The sequence below is a fragment of the Littorina saxatilis genome, linkage group LG13, assembly GCF_037325665.1.
Source record: "Littorina saxatilis isolate snail1 linkage group LG13, US_GU_Lsax_2.0, whole genome shotgun sequence".
NCBI classification, from domain to species: Eukaryota; Metazoa; Mollusca; class Gastropoda; order Littorinimorpha; family Littorinidae; genus Littorina; species Littorina saxatilis.
The window spans coordinates 29,814,518-29,830,726 of NC_090257.1; the positions used below are offsets into that span (position 1 = coordinate 29,814,518).

A 16,209-nucleotide genomic window follows, 5' to 3' on the forward strand; every position below is an offset into this window, starting at 1 on the left:
ACACCTACGTACATGGAAAGAGACAGTCACACGGACAGAGGCACACATAGACACATATACACACACAGACACACAGACATAGACATACATAGTCACACACACACACACAGACATAGACATACATAGTCACACACACACACACAGACATAGACATACATAGTCACACACACACACACAGACATAGACATACACACACCTACTTACATGGAAAGACACAGTCACACGACAGAGGCACACATAGACACATATACACACACATACTCATGGACAGAAACAAACACATGCACACATAATCAAAGGAAGAACAACAGCCTCAGCTGAATAATACAGCAGGGTTTAACCTGGGAGAAAAAGACAATGGGACATTTGTCCCCCTTAACCAAATTCTGATGGGACATAGTCGAAGGCAAGTAGCGCCAAAGAGGCCTGTACGAGTTTTTACCAATGGTGCAATATGGTGCAATATGGTGGCATCTGAGCATTAGCAGCTATATCGTGTTTTCTCTGTATGTGTGTGTGTGTGTGTGTGTTTGTGTGTAATCCGATGTAAAGTGTACATTTGCTGGCGCAGTGGAACGTAATCTCAATTGTGATGGGACATTTTCAGATTTAATGCGCCAATGGTGCAGGGCGCACTAGTAAATGAAACCCTGATACAGTATAGGCAAACACTCTCCCTTATCACAAATGGGAGCTGTTCATTCTGTCTACTACATCACATAGGCCATAGAGTACCAGAAATAATCATAGTGGAATCCTCCAAGAAGACTGCCAAAAATCTGAGAATTTTGGGTCCTAATAAGGGAGAGAATTCAAGTGGAAGTAAATTTAAATCCACAGACATAGTGAGAAAAAACAACCTGGGGAAGCTTGTCAGTATTGAGATCTTAAATTCGCCAGGGATGCATGGGGTTAGGGGGAGGGGGAAAGGGGAAGCGTGCATTGGGGGGGGGGGGGGGGGGGGGGGGGGGGGAGAGGAGAGAGAGAGAGGGGGAGGGGGGCCAGGACGGATGCATAATTTGGGTGATTGATCTTGAAATTGGGGGCGGGGTTCTCCGGTTGCTTTTCTTGAGTGTAGATAACTCACTGGGAGAAACTTTCACCGTACTATCATGGAAACAGACATCTAAAATGACGTTGCTTTGTTATTTTTTGCAGGCTTTATACTGACTATATCATTCAAGAAAAAGATGCCAGATGGAAAAGACGTATAAGAGGTGAAAATAGTCCAGAAATAAAAAAAACAGCTGAAAATTCTGTGTGAAACCTGCGTGCAATATTATTCAGGGTTTAAACCGACAGTTAGAACCAGATTTATGTTTTATTTATGAGTGGCTGTTGTATGCGAAAAATTGAAAAGAGAAAAAATAAAAACTACCTTGTTGGTTTACATGAATTCATTGCAGTTATGAAGAAACAGTGTACATCCAGACAGAAGTTTTGAGTTAGATTCTTGTTGAATTAAAAAGTAATTTAATGGAAATGTAACCTGTAATGTAAAAGAAAACAAAATTAAAATTTCATTGAAAAAAAAAGACCAATGAAGAAGGATATGCTCACCGCCCAAAAAGAAAGAGAAAAAAAAAGAAAAAAAAAGACGAAAGAGGCAAAAAAGGTGGGTTGAAGCAGCCTTGCATGCAACTGAGGTCAAAAACAAAACAAAAAAAAAAGAAAGAAATTTTGAAGAAAATACACAGAAGCTTGCTATGTTTGGAACAACCCACTGCATGTTTATGTTTTGAAGAATTTGTGATTTCTTTGAGATGCAATCACAGCGATCAGTGCTTTCATTGTGTGATTTTATATTTATTAGATATGTTGTTGCAGTTTTCTGCCAATTAAGTCATATCCAGAACCGTCTTTTTGTTAAACATTCCGTGGATATCAGAGTCGCTTGGTATGTCAGGGGTCGCGCTGACTGATTTGCATAGGATGACACAAAACAAGACTCACTTCATGCAGTGGTATGGCTGAAATGCGATGGCAGCTGAAAGTAAAAATGCAAAATGTACACATTTTTTCGCAATGAGGGGGACCCCTGTTGTATACTTGCTTATTTGTGTACCATGTAACTGTATACGTTTACTTCGTAATCGGAGTTGAGAGAGGAATACAAGGAATTTAATTGGTTGTTGTGGATCAGAAATTGATTATACATATGTTTGTGTCCATAATCTTATGAGAAATTGTTAGGAACATGCGCCATGGAAGTTGTTTTAAAGTGCCTTCATGCTTTTTGTTTTAGGAGGAAAAGCAAACTCCAGTAATGAACGAGTGAAAACATGTGCAATATTTGTTATACTTGCTTGTGATTTTGCGTATTAAAAGGTTGCTACCTAGTGTGTGAGTAGAAAATTGTACATGGGGTTAATACCCCCCAAAAATGCAGCCCACAAAAATGCTAATAACTTCTACATCTGTTGACCGAATTACTTCATATTTGGTGTACATTAATTAACTTCAGCGTATGCATAACCAGTCTACAAAGTGGTCTGACTTTCGTGCAAATGTTCCAAATTCGGGGATGGACTAAAAAAACCAGTACAAGGTTAAATGACATTGAGCGGTAGCCATACTTACTCAAACCCTCCAGACTTTTACCTTTTGAATTATTTTAATGTCCTAGGCCTAGTATACAAAAACTACAACAATTAATTTGGCTTTTACCGCTCATGTTATTTCAAAACCTCGTACCGTTGAGTCCATCCCCATATTTTGAGTTATTTTTCAAAAGAACACAAAATTCAGACCATTTAACCTATAAACTTGCCATTCTGTTGACTGGTCGTGTATAAACTGAAGTTGATGTACACTGGATATCTTCTTCTTCTTCTTCTGCGTTCGTGGGCTGAAACTCCCTTGTAGACTCGTGTTTTTGCAGGAGTAGATTTTTACGTGTATGACCGTTTTTTGCCCCGCCATTTAGTCAACCATACGCCGCTTTCGGAGGAAGCATGCTGTGTATTTTCGTGTTTCTATAACCCACCGAACTCTGACATGGATTACAGGATCTTTTCCGTGCGCAATTTGGTCTTGTGCTTGCGTGTACACACGAAGGGGTAAGCCACGAGCCGGTCTGCACATAAGTTGACCTGGGAGATCGGAAAAATCTCCCCACCAGGCGGCTGCGGCCGGGATTCGAACTCACGACCTTCCGATTAAGAGGCCGACGTCTTACCACCCCGCGACAGCGCCCGTCTACACTGGATATGAAGTTACTCGCTCAGCGGATGTAGAAGTTAATAGCATTTTTGTGGGTTGCATTGTTTGGGGGGGTATCCCCTGTGACTTGTTTTTGTTGGTTTAGCTTGTTTGTTTGCTTTTATACTCATTGGGTGAGGTCTTGGACTGATTGCATTCACACTTGTTATATTTTAATTTGACAGACTGTTATGCTAGTACTTGCATGTCCATTGTACAATTTATATGGAGTAATGTGGAAACACTAAAAATGCTGCACAGAGGAATTACGCTTCATCTAACTGATGAACTGCTGCATCCGGGTAAATGCAAGCAAGCAAGTTCTGTTTCTAACTTATTGCAGATTTCAAATACTAGTGGGATTGGCTCTAAATCGGGATAACTTGGAGAATAACGGTTAAGTTCATTTGTCATTTACTGCAACATTTGTGTGTATATAATTGCTATCAGTGAAACTTTTGAGTCTGTCCATTTTTTTCAAAGTGGGATCTTCATAAATTACTTAATGATTTACAAATGATCTCAAAAGCCTCAAACCACTGTCTTTTAATTATCTCCACAGATGATCTCCCTCCCTCCCCCCCCCCCCCCCCCCCTCTTCCCTTGACCCCCCGCGGGTTAGGAGGAAGAATTTACCCGATGCTCCCCAGCATGTCGTAAGAGGCGACTAATGGATTCTGTTTCTCTTTTTACCCTTGTTAAGTGTTTCTTGTATAGAATATAGTCAATTTTTGTAAAGATTTTAGTCAAGCAGTATGTAAGAAATGTTAAGTCCTTTGTACTGGAAACTTGCATTCTCCCAGTAAGGTAATACAATGTACTACGTTGCAAGCCCCTGGAGCAAATGTTTGATTAGTGCTTTTGTGAACAAGAAACAATTGACAAGTGGCTCTATCCCATCTCAGTCCCCCCTTTCCCCGTCGCGATATAACCTTCGTGGTTGAAAACGACGTTAAACACCAAATAAAGAAAGAAAACTCTTCCCTTGTGACAAGTATTCACCCATTTCATGCCTTAATCTATTGGTGCATTCATAACAACAATTTTCCACAAGCCTAAAATCTTCAACTGTTTTTTGCTTTCCTTTATCTGTGTAGCCAGGGCGCAATAGACAACTCGTGGTTTTTATCAATAAATTTAATATCTTCAGAATCACATCTTATATGAGACTGGAAAGTGGTTCAGTAACAGTAATTGACAAAGAATCGGCTGAATTGAGAAGCAAAGCTAACTTCCTGTGATGAGGGTCTAAGCACCCACGATTGATGTATATATTTGTATTCGATCGGAGTGGGTTTTTTTTGTGAAGCTTATACGAAGGATGGTTTGCGGATTGGACTCTGCTTTGTGACTCCCCCCTCTCCCCTCTCCCCCCCCCCCCCCCATTATGTGACGGATGCAGTGGTGAAGAAGCCATTGTGAAGAAGTTTTCAGTAGAATTTAACCTGAAAAAGTCCAAATTGAAAATGAAAATTTTGATAAAGGTTGCTTATATGCTGTCCATAGGCTCTAGTTCCCTACTCAAACTTGTTTTCAAGTTGTTGTTGATATCTTTGTCCTTCTCAAACTATTTGATTGGTGCTCACAATCGTTCATAATTCTAGCAGGCGAAACCGCGTTGGGCCAAATATACCCATATAAGTCCATTTTTATTGATTACCAGTCAGGGTTATCAACTCTAACATGGTCAGCGTCATGTTTTTTTCCAACTCTAGCGACATTTTGTATGATGCTATTTGAGATGTTTTTATCTTTTTTATTCAGCAAGTGGGTAAAGAGTATTGTGATTTATTGTGTCAAACATTTACATGCTGTATTAATCATATTATGATCATCAGTTTTACTTTTCAGTGGAACATAGACATTTGTTGGAATGTAATCAATAATGTTTTTATATATGATTTCTGAGTGGATCAAACATTGGCGAAGGGGACTTTTTAATTTTTTAATTGCTGTTTGTAAAAATGAACGCAATATGTGTGTTAAGATGTTTATGCATCTTGATAATTTATTCATCCCTTTATATGTTAGTGTGTGTGTGTGTGTTTGTGTGCGTGTGCGTGAACAAGTGCATGCATGCGTGCGTACATGTGTGTGTGTGTATGTCACAGACTGTGTGTGTTTTGGCTACTTTGTGTGTTTTATTTTTGTGTGTAAACATGAATTGTGTCATTAACAGATACCAAATTTGAGCTGTTTTTTGTACAACCTAAAATTAACAATATGTAAACATGTGAAATAATTCCTAACAAGGATTATTTCTTATTTTACACAGACTGTCTGTGGTGGCATTTATTTTATCATTCAAGAGGTGACTAAAGTAAAAGGGACACAACTGCGCTTGTTATTTTGACATGTATTTCAGTTGGTTATTTCCCTTGACTTAAATTTACTACTTTTCGTCATGTTCTGGTAATTGCAATTATCAAGTTATAAAATAGAAGTAGTGATGAGAAAATTATCAGAAGTATCTGAAAGTCATTGGTTACATTTAAGGAATATTTAGATGTTGAAATTATATTTTTAACTATGAAGATATATTACTTATGATGAAACCACCTTCCAACTTTTTGAGTTCCCATGTCTGGAAGGGGGGTTTCTCTCTTTTTGATGGCATGATGTTCTGAGAGAGATGGCACCGGCTTCGGGTGGCTAGAACATGGGGATTAAAGTGCTCCTAATTCAGGTAAGAGACTGAAAATACTGTGGGAGATGATCACACAAACCGTTTACTTGTATTTCTATGCAAAGATAAATCATGGATGAATAATATTGAAGATGATTCCAGTAGATAGAAAATGGTATATGTCAATGTCTGTTGTGTGGCCATGTGGTCTTGAGTTTGGGAAAAACCTGTGTGAGGTATCGGAAAGAGTTCTGTGGTTCGAAATGTTATGTTTGTAATTTGTATCAAGTTTCTCTGTTGGTTACTATTTGTATTTGTCACTTTATGAGGGGAGAAAATACTTGTTGAGGAGTCTGAACTTTGACTGATGGAATTGGGACTTATGGGACTGTTTTGATGGAGTGGAATCACATTTGTGTTAGTGTATGCTGATACAGTTCTTTTATGACACTGTGTATAGTATGGCTGAGTAAGATAAGGCTGAAATGTATTTTAGTCATATCAAAGAAGAACTTGAGGCATTAAGTGTTTTGGTTCTTCTGTGAGTGGTGTATTTTTAATTCATCACTAGTGGACGTAGTGACGTTTTGATTTGACTTTGTTGCACTTAGTCATATGCAACTCAAAACACAACTTCTTGTTCATGTTTAAAAGAAAGTTGTTATCATAGATGGTGATTGAACATTTTCTTGTCAATGTTGATTCCTATGCCGTGCGTCACATGACATACTTTTCGGTTCTAAAGCGCTCAAGTTTTGTCATCAGTCATAAGAGTTTGTCTCGTTTTGTATTTGTATTCTAATCCTATGTTCTTATTGTCAGTTTGTTTACTATTTACATTTGTTTTGTTATAGTGTGTTTATGAGTGTTATGCATTGTATTTTCAGGGGCACTTTTCCTACCTCCCCTTCAGAGCTGCCATGCTTTGTTAAGTGTTTTAGTTTATGTGTTTTTTCCTCAAGTGTTTAGTTTCGCTAATAGTTAAAGTTTTTTTACCGAAGTTGTGTATAAGAAAAGAAGTGTTAGCGTTAGTGTTAGTGAAAGTGAAGAAAAGGTAATAAATGTTTAAAAGTAAACTACAGTGTGATGCCTTGACGACTGTGTAGTAGTGAAAGTTGTTTGAGTGTTGATGTCGTGAAAAGTAAAACTCAGTCTTTGTAGAGTAGACTTTTTTCTAAGAAATCTCTTTTCCCGAACCCGACCTTATGTCCACTTAATACATTCCGGCGAAGTGACAAGGTTTAAATAAAATTGGCAATACGACTACTTGTAGTATTGGCAAGGTTTACAAATATTCTCAAAAAGTAATTGATCACATAATGTTTAGTGGTGTGTGTGCGTGCAAACTCTTCTGTTCTACCTATATTTGTATGACTGTTATTTTTCTTGTCTTCTGTTAATTCTGTTGGCTTAAAATAGACATTATCTTCTTCTTCGTTCGTGGGCTGAAACTCCCACGTACACTCGTGTTTTTTGCACGAGTGGATTTTTACAATTATGACCGTTTTTTACCCCGCCATTTAGGCAGCCATACGCCGTTTTCGGAGGAAGCATGCTGGGTATTTTCGTGTTTCTATAACCCACCGAACTCTGACATGGATTACAGGATCTTTTTCGTGCGCACTTGGTTTTGTGCTTCCGTGTACACACGGGGGTGTTCGAACACCGAGGAGAGTTTGCACACAAAGTTGACTCTGAGAAATAAATCTCTCGCCGAACGTGGGGACGAACTCACGCTGACAGCAGTCAACTGGATACAAATCCAGCGGGCTACCGACTGAGCTACATCCCCGCCAAATAGACATTATAATCCTCACTGATATAATGCTGAGATATTGTGATTATTTTTTATCATCCTTAAAATTCATTTTTTGGGGGCACATGAGTATCGGTATAAAACAGATTTTGACAGAGCATGTCAATAAAGTGGTGGTGGAAATTTGAATATTTTACAAATAATTTGTTGTTGATTAATTTATGATATTTTGAAGGCTAAGCTGTGCAATAACCAGTTTTAGTGTGTGTGTGAACGTGTGATTGTGTGTGTCTAGTGTGTGTGTGTGTGTGTGTGTGTGTGTGTGTCTAGTGTGTGGTTGTGTGTGTGTGTACTTTTGTGAACAGGATGTCTTTTGTGTTATTTTGGCTGGTGTGTACCTGCCAGGCCTAAAAGGAGACGGGAAATGTGTGTGTACCATTATTATATTTATTAAGAATCAAAGTACAAGACGGGTATACAAGCAGTCTTTCTTTCTTTCTTTATTTGGTGTTTAACATCGTTTTCAACCATTCAAGGTTATATCGCGACGGATACAAGCAGTCTGTCGGGGTCAGATTTTACGTTTGTTATAGTGTTGAATGTGCCAAAAAATGAAATAAAACTTTATAATCCAAACACAGGCATGATGTTGGTTTGTGTGTGTGTGTGTGTGTGTGTGTGTGTGTGTGTGTGTGTGTGTGCACATTTGAACTTGCATTCCAAGCTTCTCAACAATTATCTCATGTATTATTATGATGGTGTTGGTTGTTGTGTGTGTAAGCGTTTGTTTGTGTACATATATACTATACCCCCCGCGGGTTAGGGGGAAGAATTTACCCGATGCTCCCCCCCGATGCTCCCCAGCATGTCGTAAGAGGCGACTAACGGATTCTGTTTCTCCTTTTACCCTTGTTAAGTGGTTCTTGTATAGAATATAGTCAATGTTTGTAAAGATTTTAGTCAAGCAGGATGTAAGAAATGTTTAGTCCTTTGTATTGGAAACTTGCATTCTCCCAGTAAGGTCATATATTGTACTACGTTGCAAGCCCCTGGAGCAATTTTTTGATTAGTGCTTTTGTGAACAAGAAACACTTAACAAGTGGCTCTATCCCGTCTCCCCCCTTTCCCCTATCCCATCTCCCCCCTTTCCCTCGTCGCGATATAACCTTCGTGGTTGAAAACGACGTTAAACACCAAATAAAGTAAAGTATAATCCAAACACAGGCATGATGTTGGTTTGTGTGTGTGTGTGTGTGTGTGTGTGCACATTTGAACTTGCATTCCAAGCTTCTCAACAATTATCTCATGTATTATTATGATGGTGTTGGTTGTTGTGTGTGTAAGCGTTTGTTTGTGTACATATATACTATAGACGCTTGGTCTGTACCTTTGAAGAAGGCCTGCGGGCCGAACATTTGGAAACAAAAGATGAGACATTCTGGCTTGGTGTTGAACCTTTTATTGTGATGTATAAATCTTCTTCTTCTTCTTTTCGATCGCCGATCACACTTGGAGTCCAGATCTTGAGATATAATTAGTGGTCCTCTGCAGCGCAGCCACTGGCCCGTACAGGTTGTTGTGCAGGGACTCCGGCAATGGCCAGATTTCCTCTCTCAGCACCTGGTGGTTCCTGCAGTCTCGTAGGATGTAGGCCGTGTCCTGCTCTGCTTCTCCACAAGAACACATGGGGGAGGGCACAACATGCAGCTTCCCGTGGAGATGCTGGTTAAGTCTGTTGTGATGTATAAATAAGCTTTGAAAAGTTTTCCAGCTTTCATTGTGTGGAGTGGTGCAGAGGAAAAAGAGTTTTTCGAATTCTATATGTATGTTATATTTATATGTGTGTGTCTGTGTACATGTGTGTGTGAGTGTGAGTGTGTGTACATGTGTGAGTGTGTGTGTGTGTGTACATGTATGTGTGTGTACATGTGTGAGTGTGTGTTTGTTTACATGTATGTGTGTGTGTACATGTGTGTGTATTTGTGTGTGCGTGAACGTGCAGGCCAGATTGTCAACTGTTACCTCTCGTATAGTCAATGTGGTGGTGTATTCATATAGGTGCATGCAAGTTATTTTCCTGATCCAAGCGGCTGAAAATCCCAACACTCAAGAATACATTTGCTTAAATGGTGGGGGAAAATCGGCACTACACAGTATAGTAAAGACCCACTGGTGAGGGACACAGCCCACGAACGCAGAAAAAGAAGAAGAGGGTATTGGTATAGGAGCTTATGAAAACTGATCTACTCCACTATGACTATCGTGTGGAACACACACAGTGACTAAGTGTTCAGCTGAAAATAACACTGCAAGCAACAGAAGATAAACTCCTTTTACTGGAGCATAGAGAGGTCAGCTGCATCAGCCTGTAGAGTCACACGTAAAAGTTATGTTGCGCAATGCATGCATATAGATATGTGCGTGAAAGTTTGGTTTCAATTTACTGTTGATAAAAAATTAAAAAATAAATAAATCCCTGCGCTTAGAACTGTACCCACGGAATACGCGCGATATAAGCCTCATATTGATTGATTGATTGATTGATGAAACAACAATAGATATATTTTAAAACAACTTCTAGGCACACGGCAACTGTGATATACTGCCATATTTGCCAGGGTTCTCAAAATACAGTAATTCTTAAGAGTTTATTGCCACGTAATGTTGAACATCTATTTCATTTTCAGGAAATTACGTCATGACAACAATGCCAAGCAAAGCGGGGCAGACAATTAAGCCTCGTATGAAAAGCAATGGTTGACACACAGGCACGTGTGCATACCCCTATACGTCCCTCGACCTCCACACATATAAATCTACACAGAGAAGCAGACACAGGAACAGACAGACGTACTTACGCACCAACGCATGCGGTTGCCTGCACACATATACAACAAAAGAATATGGGATATGGATATAGAGACGCACAGACACACATAAGCTTATTCACACAATCACACACACACACACACACACACACACACACACACAGATTTGTACGCATCCATTTAGCCTAGTACCCACCGCAACACACACTAGTGACTCACTAAATTGCGCAAAAGGTATCAAGTTGACCAGCGTTCTAAGTTATGATCCAGTTTCTAGTAAAGCCGGCTAAGAGCGAGAGCGATTTTGGTGTGTGTGTGTGTGTGTGTGTCTATATGTGTGTGTGTGTGTGCGTGCGTACGTGTGTGTGTGTGTGTGTCACTTTTTCTCTCTCTAGGCCCCATCTGTGTAAGTGTGCCACTGTGTGTATTTGTAAGGATGCGCTGACGACGGTATTATCCGATACCACTTGTTCTCCAGATGAGTCTATACTGTAGTGATAACAGATTAACCGAAAGTAATACAGCCGATAATATTTCCTGCTCTTTATTTCGTCCAAAAATAACCCACGTCATCAGCCTTCGGGATAGTCGCTTTAAACCAATAGCATGCTTTAATTTATTAGGTTCCCTGCTAAAAATAGTAACGTACGTGGGAAGCTAATCAGGTCAAAGTCATGTGATCGTCATGTGAGTGTTTCGACACCGCCTGTATAAAGTATAGCACTTTGAACAAACCACAGAAGAACTACAAACTAATAACAAGGGACTCGTCAGAAACAAATATCAGACTTTACCTTCACCATGAGCTATCCAGGTAAGTTCGAATTATCACTGTTGTTCATGTAACTAATGTTCTGTATGCGATTCTTTGCTGGTGATCGATGTTTCTTTTCCATTGTATTCGACCTCTTACTCTTAAATCTCTGCTCTTAATTCTCTTCTTTAAACCCAGTAACATATATATGCATGGTGTGTGCATTTTTACAGTGTTATGTTTAGTTGTGAAGTATACATGTAGGCCTATACAAAGCAGAACAGTTCCTTACACAAACAGTTGCTCTTTCTATCGGTTGTCCTGAGGCTGTGTCAGTGTATGTAAGTACATGTACTTTTCCACTTGTTATTCACAAACCTTTTCTTCTAACAAGGATATGTATCAAAACATTTAAACATAAAAAAAACAAATAAATACAAAAATGATATGAAAAAAACCCTACTTTTATCAAGTAACAGACGCGTGGCCGGATGTATGAAAGTCAATCCACAATATTTTCATACATCCGGTTAACCGGATTTAGTAAAGACCGGATGTATGAAAGACAAAAAGTGGGTCCCGACGACTTTCTTACATCCGGTCTCGACTGTATAAACTGTCCGACGTGCGTTTACTTGCCATATGATCGATGTTGATGCTGTCGTTGTAATTGTTGCTTTTGTTTTTGGTGGTGGTGATTGTTGTTGTTGTTGTTGTTGTTGTTGTTGTTGTTGTTGTTGTTGTTGTTGTTGTTGTTTTTGTTGTTGATGATGATGATAAAATCGTTTATTTAACGTCACTCTGTAAAAACATTGGCGACATTTGTCTTAGATTAAGAACACACACAGGCACGCACACAAACTTTCCCTTTATGTACAGTGGTTCACCACCCTCCCGCCCCCCGCACACTCTCGCTTGTTGTAAGTTGTGGTAGTAGTATTCTTCTTTGTCTTTATCTTATTACTGGTGTGGTGTTCAGTAGTGTGTGTGTGTGTGTGTGTGTGTGTGTGTATGTGTGTGTGTATGTGCGCGTGCGTGCGTTCATGCGTACGTGTCTAAATGCATATATATATGTATGTTTGTATTTTTCTTTAGAGTGGGGAGAACGATTAAATTAGAAATGCCAGACAAGTCACAAACAATGGCACATGCAAGAGATTACTTACCAGCTAACAGTGTTATTGAATTTTAGCTGAACAATACAAATACTGAAAATGCACATCGTGTAAATCATTTGTTATCAATATAAGAAGTTTCCTACTGCACAGAATAAACCAATTGCACATCCTTTGCTATTGAATATTCATATTGCTCAATATGAATCTCATGTGTGTTCTTTTGTTCAATAAACCTTTAATTTCTAACTGCACAATATCAGCCAAATATAGTCGTTTCTTTTCTAAACTGCCGTGTTTGATATGGATTTTCAGCGAACACATTACCAGTTTGTTGAACATATGTTTCCTTGTGTCACACAAACTTCGTGTCATAATATGAATGCGCGTAACACTTCCCGGTCAACTGTTTTGAAGTGTCAGTCTAAAGGGCATATTAACCGCTGATAATCTATCTCAACTCGTCCCAACCGTTAAACACTTCGGGTTAGGACTTGGAGTTATATTATCAGATAGCAAAAATACCTTAAGTGGGCAAACCATATTATTGTTTGAAAAGCCCAGTTATACCAAGGATAAAAACCAGCAACCCAAAACGGTCTGTGGAACGTTTAATTATAGAACCGAAAACCCACGAAACCAAAGAAACTACATGTACAGTGTTTGACGAAACACACTTCGCTTCATTTTCTCACGCTTGTTTTCGCACGGTTCAAGTATTCTTGTTGAGTAATGTTATTACTTCAAGTGCCATGACTAAAGCGGCGATGTGCGTAACTTTTTACCAGTTATTCCTAGTAAACCGCGGCATTACCGTTGCCCACAGAGCGCGTTTCTCGGCAACATCTTCATCTTTGCTTCTGCTTTTCCTTTTTTGCCTTTCCACAACATCAGTGGAACTCGTTTGCATTTGCTGTATTAGTCTGTATTCGAAAGTCTAAATTTCTACGGATTTTTTCTCTAGGCGAATGCGTTTTCGACACCTTTGGCAAAAGTATGACGATGAAGAATTGGGACTCCAACGGCTGAAGAGTGTTTCTGGAATGACCGCTATTGGTGTTCATTTAATGAATACTGTAGTTCAATCAATCAATCAATCAATATGAGGCTTATATCGCGCGTATTCCGTGGGTACAGTTCTAAGCGAAGGGATTTTTTTATTTTTTATTTTTTTTATTTAAAAAAAAATTATGCAATTAATATCGCGCACATATTCAAGGCGCAGGGATTTATTTATGCCGTGTGAGATGGAATTTTTTAACACAATACATCACGCATTCATATCGGCCAGCAGATCGCAGCCATTTCGGCGCATATCCTACTTTTCACGGCCTATTATTCCAAGTCACACGGGTATTTTGGTGGACATTTTTATCTATGCCTATACAATTTTGCCAGGAAAGACCCTTTTGTCAATCGTGGGATCTTTAACGCGCACACCCCAATGTAGTGTACACGAAGGGACCTCGGGGGCGTCTCATCCGAAGGACTAGCACTTGAACCCACCACCTAGGTTAGGAAAGGGAGGAGAAAATTGCTAACGCCCTGACGCAGGGTCGAACTCGCAACCTCTCGCTTCCGAGCCGCGGCAAGTGCGTTACCACTCGGCCACCCAGTCCACTTAAGGAGTTAAGGAGTATATCTGGCCTCGCGTGTGCGCTTTAATATATGATAATCGGAAATAACTTTTTGTGCGTGGGGCGTGGAAGAGTTGCACCCTTTAAAACAATGACAAGGAATCGGGTTGATACGAGGCAAAACAATGCTTCTACCGGATTAGTTGATTCGAGCGATCAAGGCGTCACAGTGAATAAATTAGTTCCGATGTGCATTTTCTGTAAGTCACTCACATACACAAACTTAGGAATCACACCGAGAAATAAGAGTCAATTTTACCCCAAGCTAAACAAAATCAACGAAAATAAAACTCCACCATGACTCCAAAGCTTGTGTTATTGCAGGTTACCCAGGCAACCAAGGCTACCCCGGCTACCCCCAAGCACAGGGGTATCCTCAAGCACAAGGCTACCCCCCGGCCGGAGGCTATCCAGGCTACCCGCCACAAAACGTAGTATCCGTCGGAGGATACGTACCCCCGCCAGAAAACAGAGTGGTCTATCAAGGCGGAGCTCCTCCCCCCGTTGTCTATCCGCAAGCCCCCTCCTCCACCACCTACGTGGTCAACGCCCCCCGCCCCCCTCCCCCCGGCAACACTGTCATCATTGAGGAAAGGGGACGACGAAGGCGAGGAAACGAAACCATCATCATCGAAGAGAGAGGCCGGGGACCGTGGAACGACACAGTCATCGTTGAAGAGGTCAGCTCATTGTTGGTAGAATTCGTGGTTGTTGTTGGTTTTCCATCAAATCAAATCAACTGTATTATCTCAAATCTGAGAAATTCCATGTCCCTTCAAATACTTATTTGACTTTTTTACACTGGTTCAATGTTGTTATTATTTACTTTGCCTTCTTCAGTAAGTTAGTTAGTTAGTTACGGTAGTAGTAGTAGTAGTAGTAGTAGTAGTAGTAGTAGTAGTAGTAGTAGTAGTAGTAGTAGTAGTAGTCGTAGTAGTCGTAGTAGTAGTAGTAGTAGCAGCAGCAGCAGTAGTTTCAAGTTAATAGAAGTACATGTAGTAGCAGCAGCAGTAGCAGCAGCAGCAGTAGTAGTAGTAGTCGTAGTAGTCGTATCAGTAGTAGTAGTAGTAGTAGTAGTAGTGGTAGTAGTAGCTGCAGCAGCAGTAGTACTAGTAGAAGCAGCAGCAGTAGCAATAGTAGTAGCAGTAGTACCGGTCCTAGTAGTAGTAGCAGCAGTAGCAGTAGTTGTAGTAGTAGTAGTTGTTGTTTGAATCCGCTTCCCATCCAAGGGGAACTACTCATTGATTGTTGCCTGTGCTCCACTGGGGCCGTTTCATTCATAGCATTCTTTCATTGTGTATCTCTCTCAAATGTAATCAACCAATCAATCGACCAACCAACCAAACCACAAAGCAAATATCCATCCAACCCACCCATCGACATGCCACGCAACTGTAACGAACCCACCAACTGACCAACCCACCTCTGATAACGACGACCTCTCTGTCTTTTTTTCACAGCGCCGCAGGCCTGGTCCTTTGGGACTGGGGGTTGGTCTAGCTGCCGGCGCGGCCATGGGGCTGGGTATGGGGGTGGCTGGCGCCCTCCGCCCCCACCACCACCACCACCACCCTGGCCCCGGTCCCGGGCACCACCACGGCCACCACCACCACCACAAGTGGTAAACCCGCCAGGGGATCACCACCATGGGGAAACAACAGGCGACTCGAGCACTGATCCATGCTCGTAGGTCCTACAGGTTTTGCAGAAATGGAAGAAAAAAAGAAGGAGTCACAGCCCAATACAACAGGAAGGATTTTGAGGACATTTTTTGTCATGGCAACTTGTTTTGACAAACTGGCAAAGAAATAAAGCCCAACCAAAACGATACTACATGTATTACTAATAAAAAAAACAATTACAAAACGTTTGGCATCCGATCACTTTGTTTGCAAAGGGAAGAAGAACACGAGTCAAGGTCCCGGGCCATAATCAAAGACGTTACGCTTCCCGGTCAATTGTCTTCAAAATGAGAATCCGTTGACTTAAAACAGCAGTAATCAAAAGTCAAGAATGATTAATTCATGGACAATTTTATCATTTACAAAACAAAACATTCACTACAACTTGAAGTGGACGAATTTTACATAAACGCGGCAGTGCGCTATTTTAAGATCGAACTTCACTTTGTTTCTCAGATTTGATATCGACGGACAGACAGATGATAATGAGAAAGTGTACAGAAAAATGAGAACTTAATTCAGTTAAGTGGTGCTTCCTCAATCTCCAGGCTGCAAGCGTAAAGGATGTTACCAGTAATGACAAAACTATACATCTTTTACTTTTGTCATC

The 16,209-nt window shown here is 40.4% G+C and overlaps 2 protein-coding genes and 1 long non-coding RNA gene across 5 annotated transcripts in view; all 3 read left to right on the forward strand.

Annotated features, from left to right (window-relative positions):
• The window catches only part of LOC138945986 (L-lactate transporter-like), a 37,183-nt gene extending 26,611 nt beyond the window's left edge, over positions 1-10,572 (forward strand). For 2 of the 3 annotated variants that reach the window (XM_070317519.1, XM_070317521.1), the window contains one exon: positions 10,271-10,572. In XM_070317519.1, the coding sequence (XP_070173620.1) occupies positions 10,271-10,344 (74 nt within the window). In that variant the 3' untranslated portion in view covers positions 10,345-10,572. Of the gene's footprint in view, positions 1-1,158; positions 3,791-10,270 lie in introns of those variants that run through there. The other variant, XM_070317520.1, reaches the window with a different exon arrangement.
• Positions 3,783-6,903, forward strand: LOC138946019 (uncharacterized). Its single transcript, XR_011449169.1, has 2 exons — positions 3,783-5,887; positions 6,715-6,903. It is a non-coding gene; the product is annotated as an uncharacterized lncRNA (long non-coding RNA).
• A 494-nt stretch (positions 10,573-11,066) lies between the features above and the next one.
• LOC138945473 (annexin A7-like) lies at positions 11,067-15,783 on the forward strand. Its single transcript, XM_070316902.1, has 3 exons — positions 11,067-11,225; positions 14,242-14,597; positions 15,378-15,783. The coding sequence occupies exons 1-3, from the start codon at positions 11,213-11,215 to the stop codon at positions 15,540-15,542; spliced, it is 534 nt and encodes a 177-aa protein (XP_070173003.1). The 5' UTR covers positions 11,067-11,212; the 3' UTR covers positions 15,543-15,783.
• The last annotated feature ends 426 nt before the right edge of the window (positions 15,784-16,209 follow it).

Bases quoted from the DNA above. Each gene is read 5' to 3' on its own strand.
- LOC138945473 (XM_070316902.1), top strand. The intron at 14,598-15,377 runs GTCAGCTCATTG...TTTTTTTCACAG, and splicing joins ACACAGTCATCGTTGAAGAG to CGCCGCAGGCCTGGTCCTTT.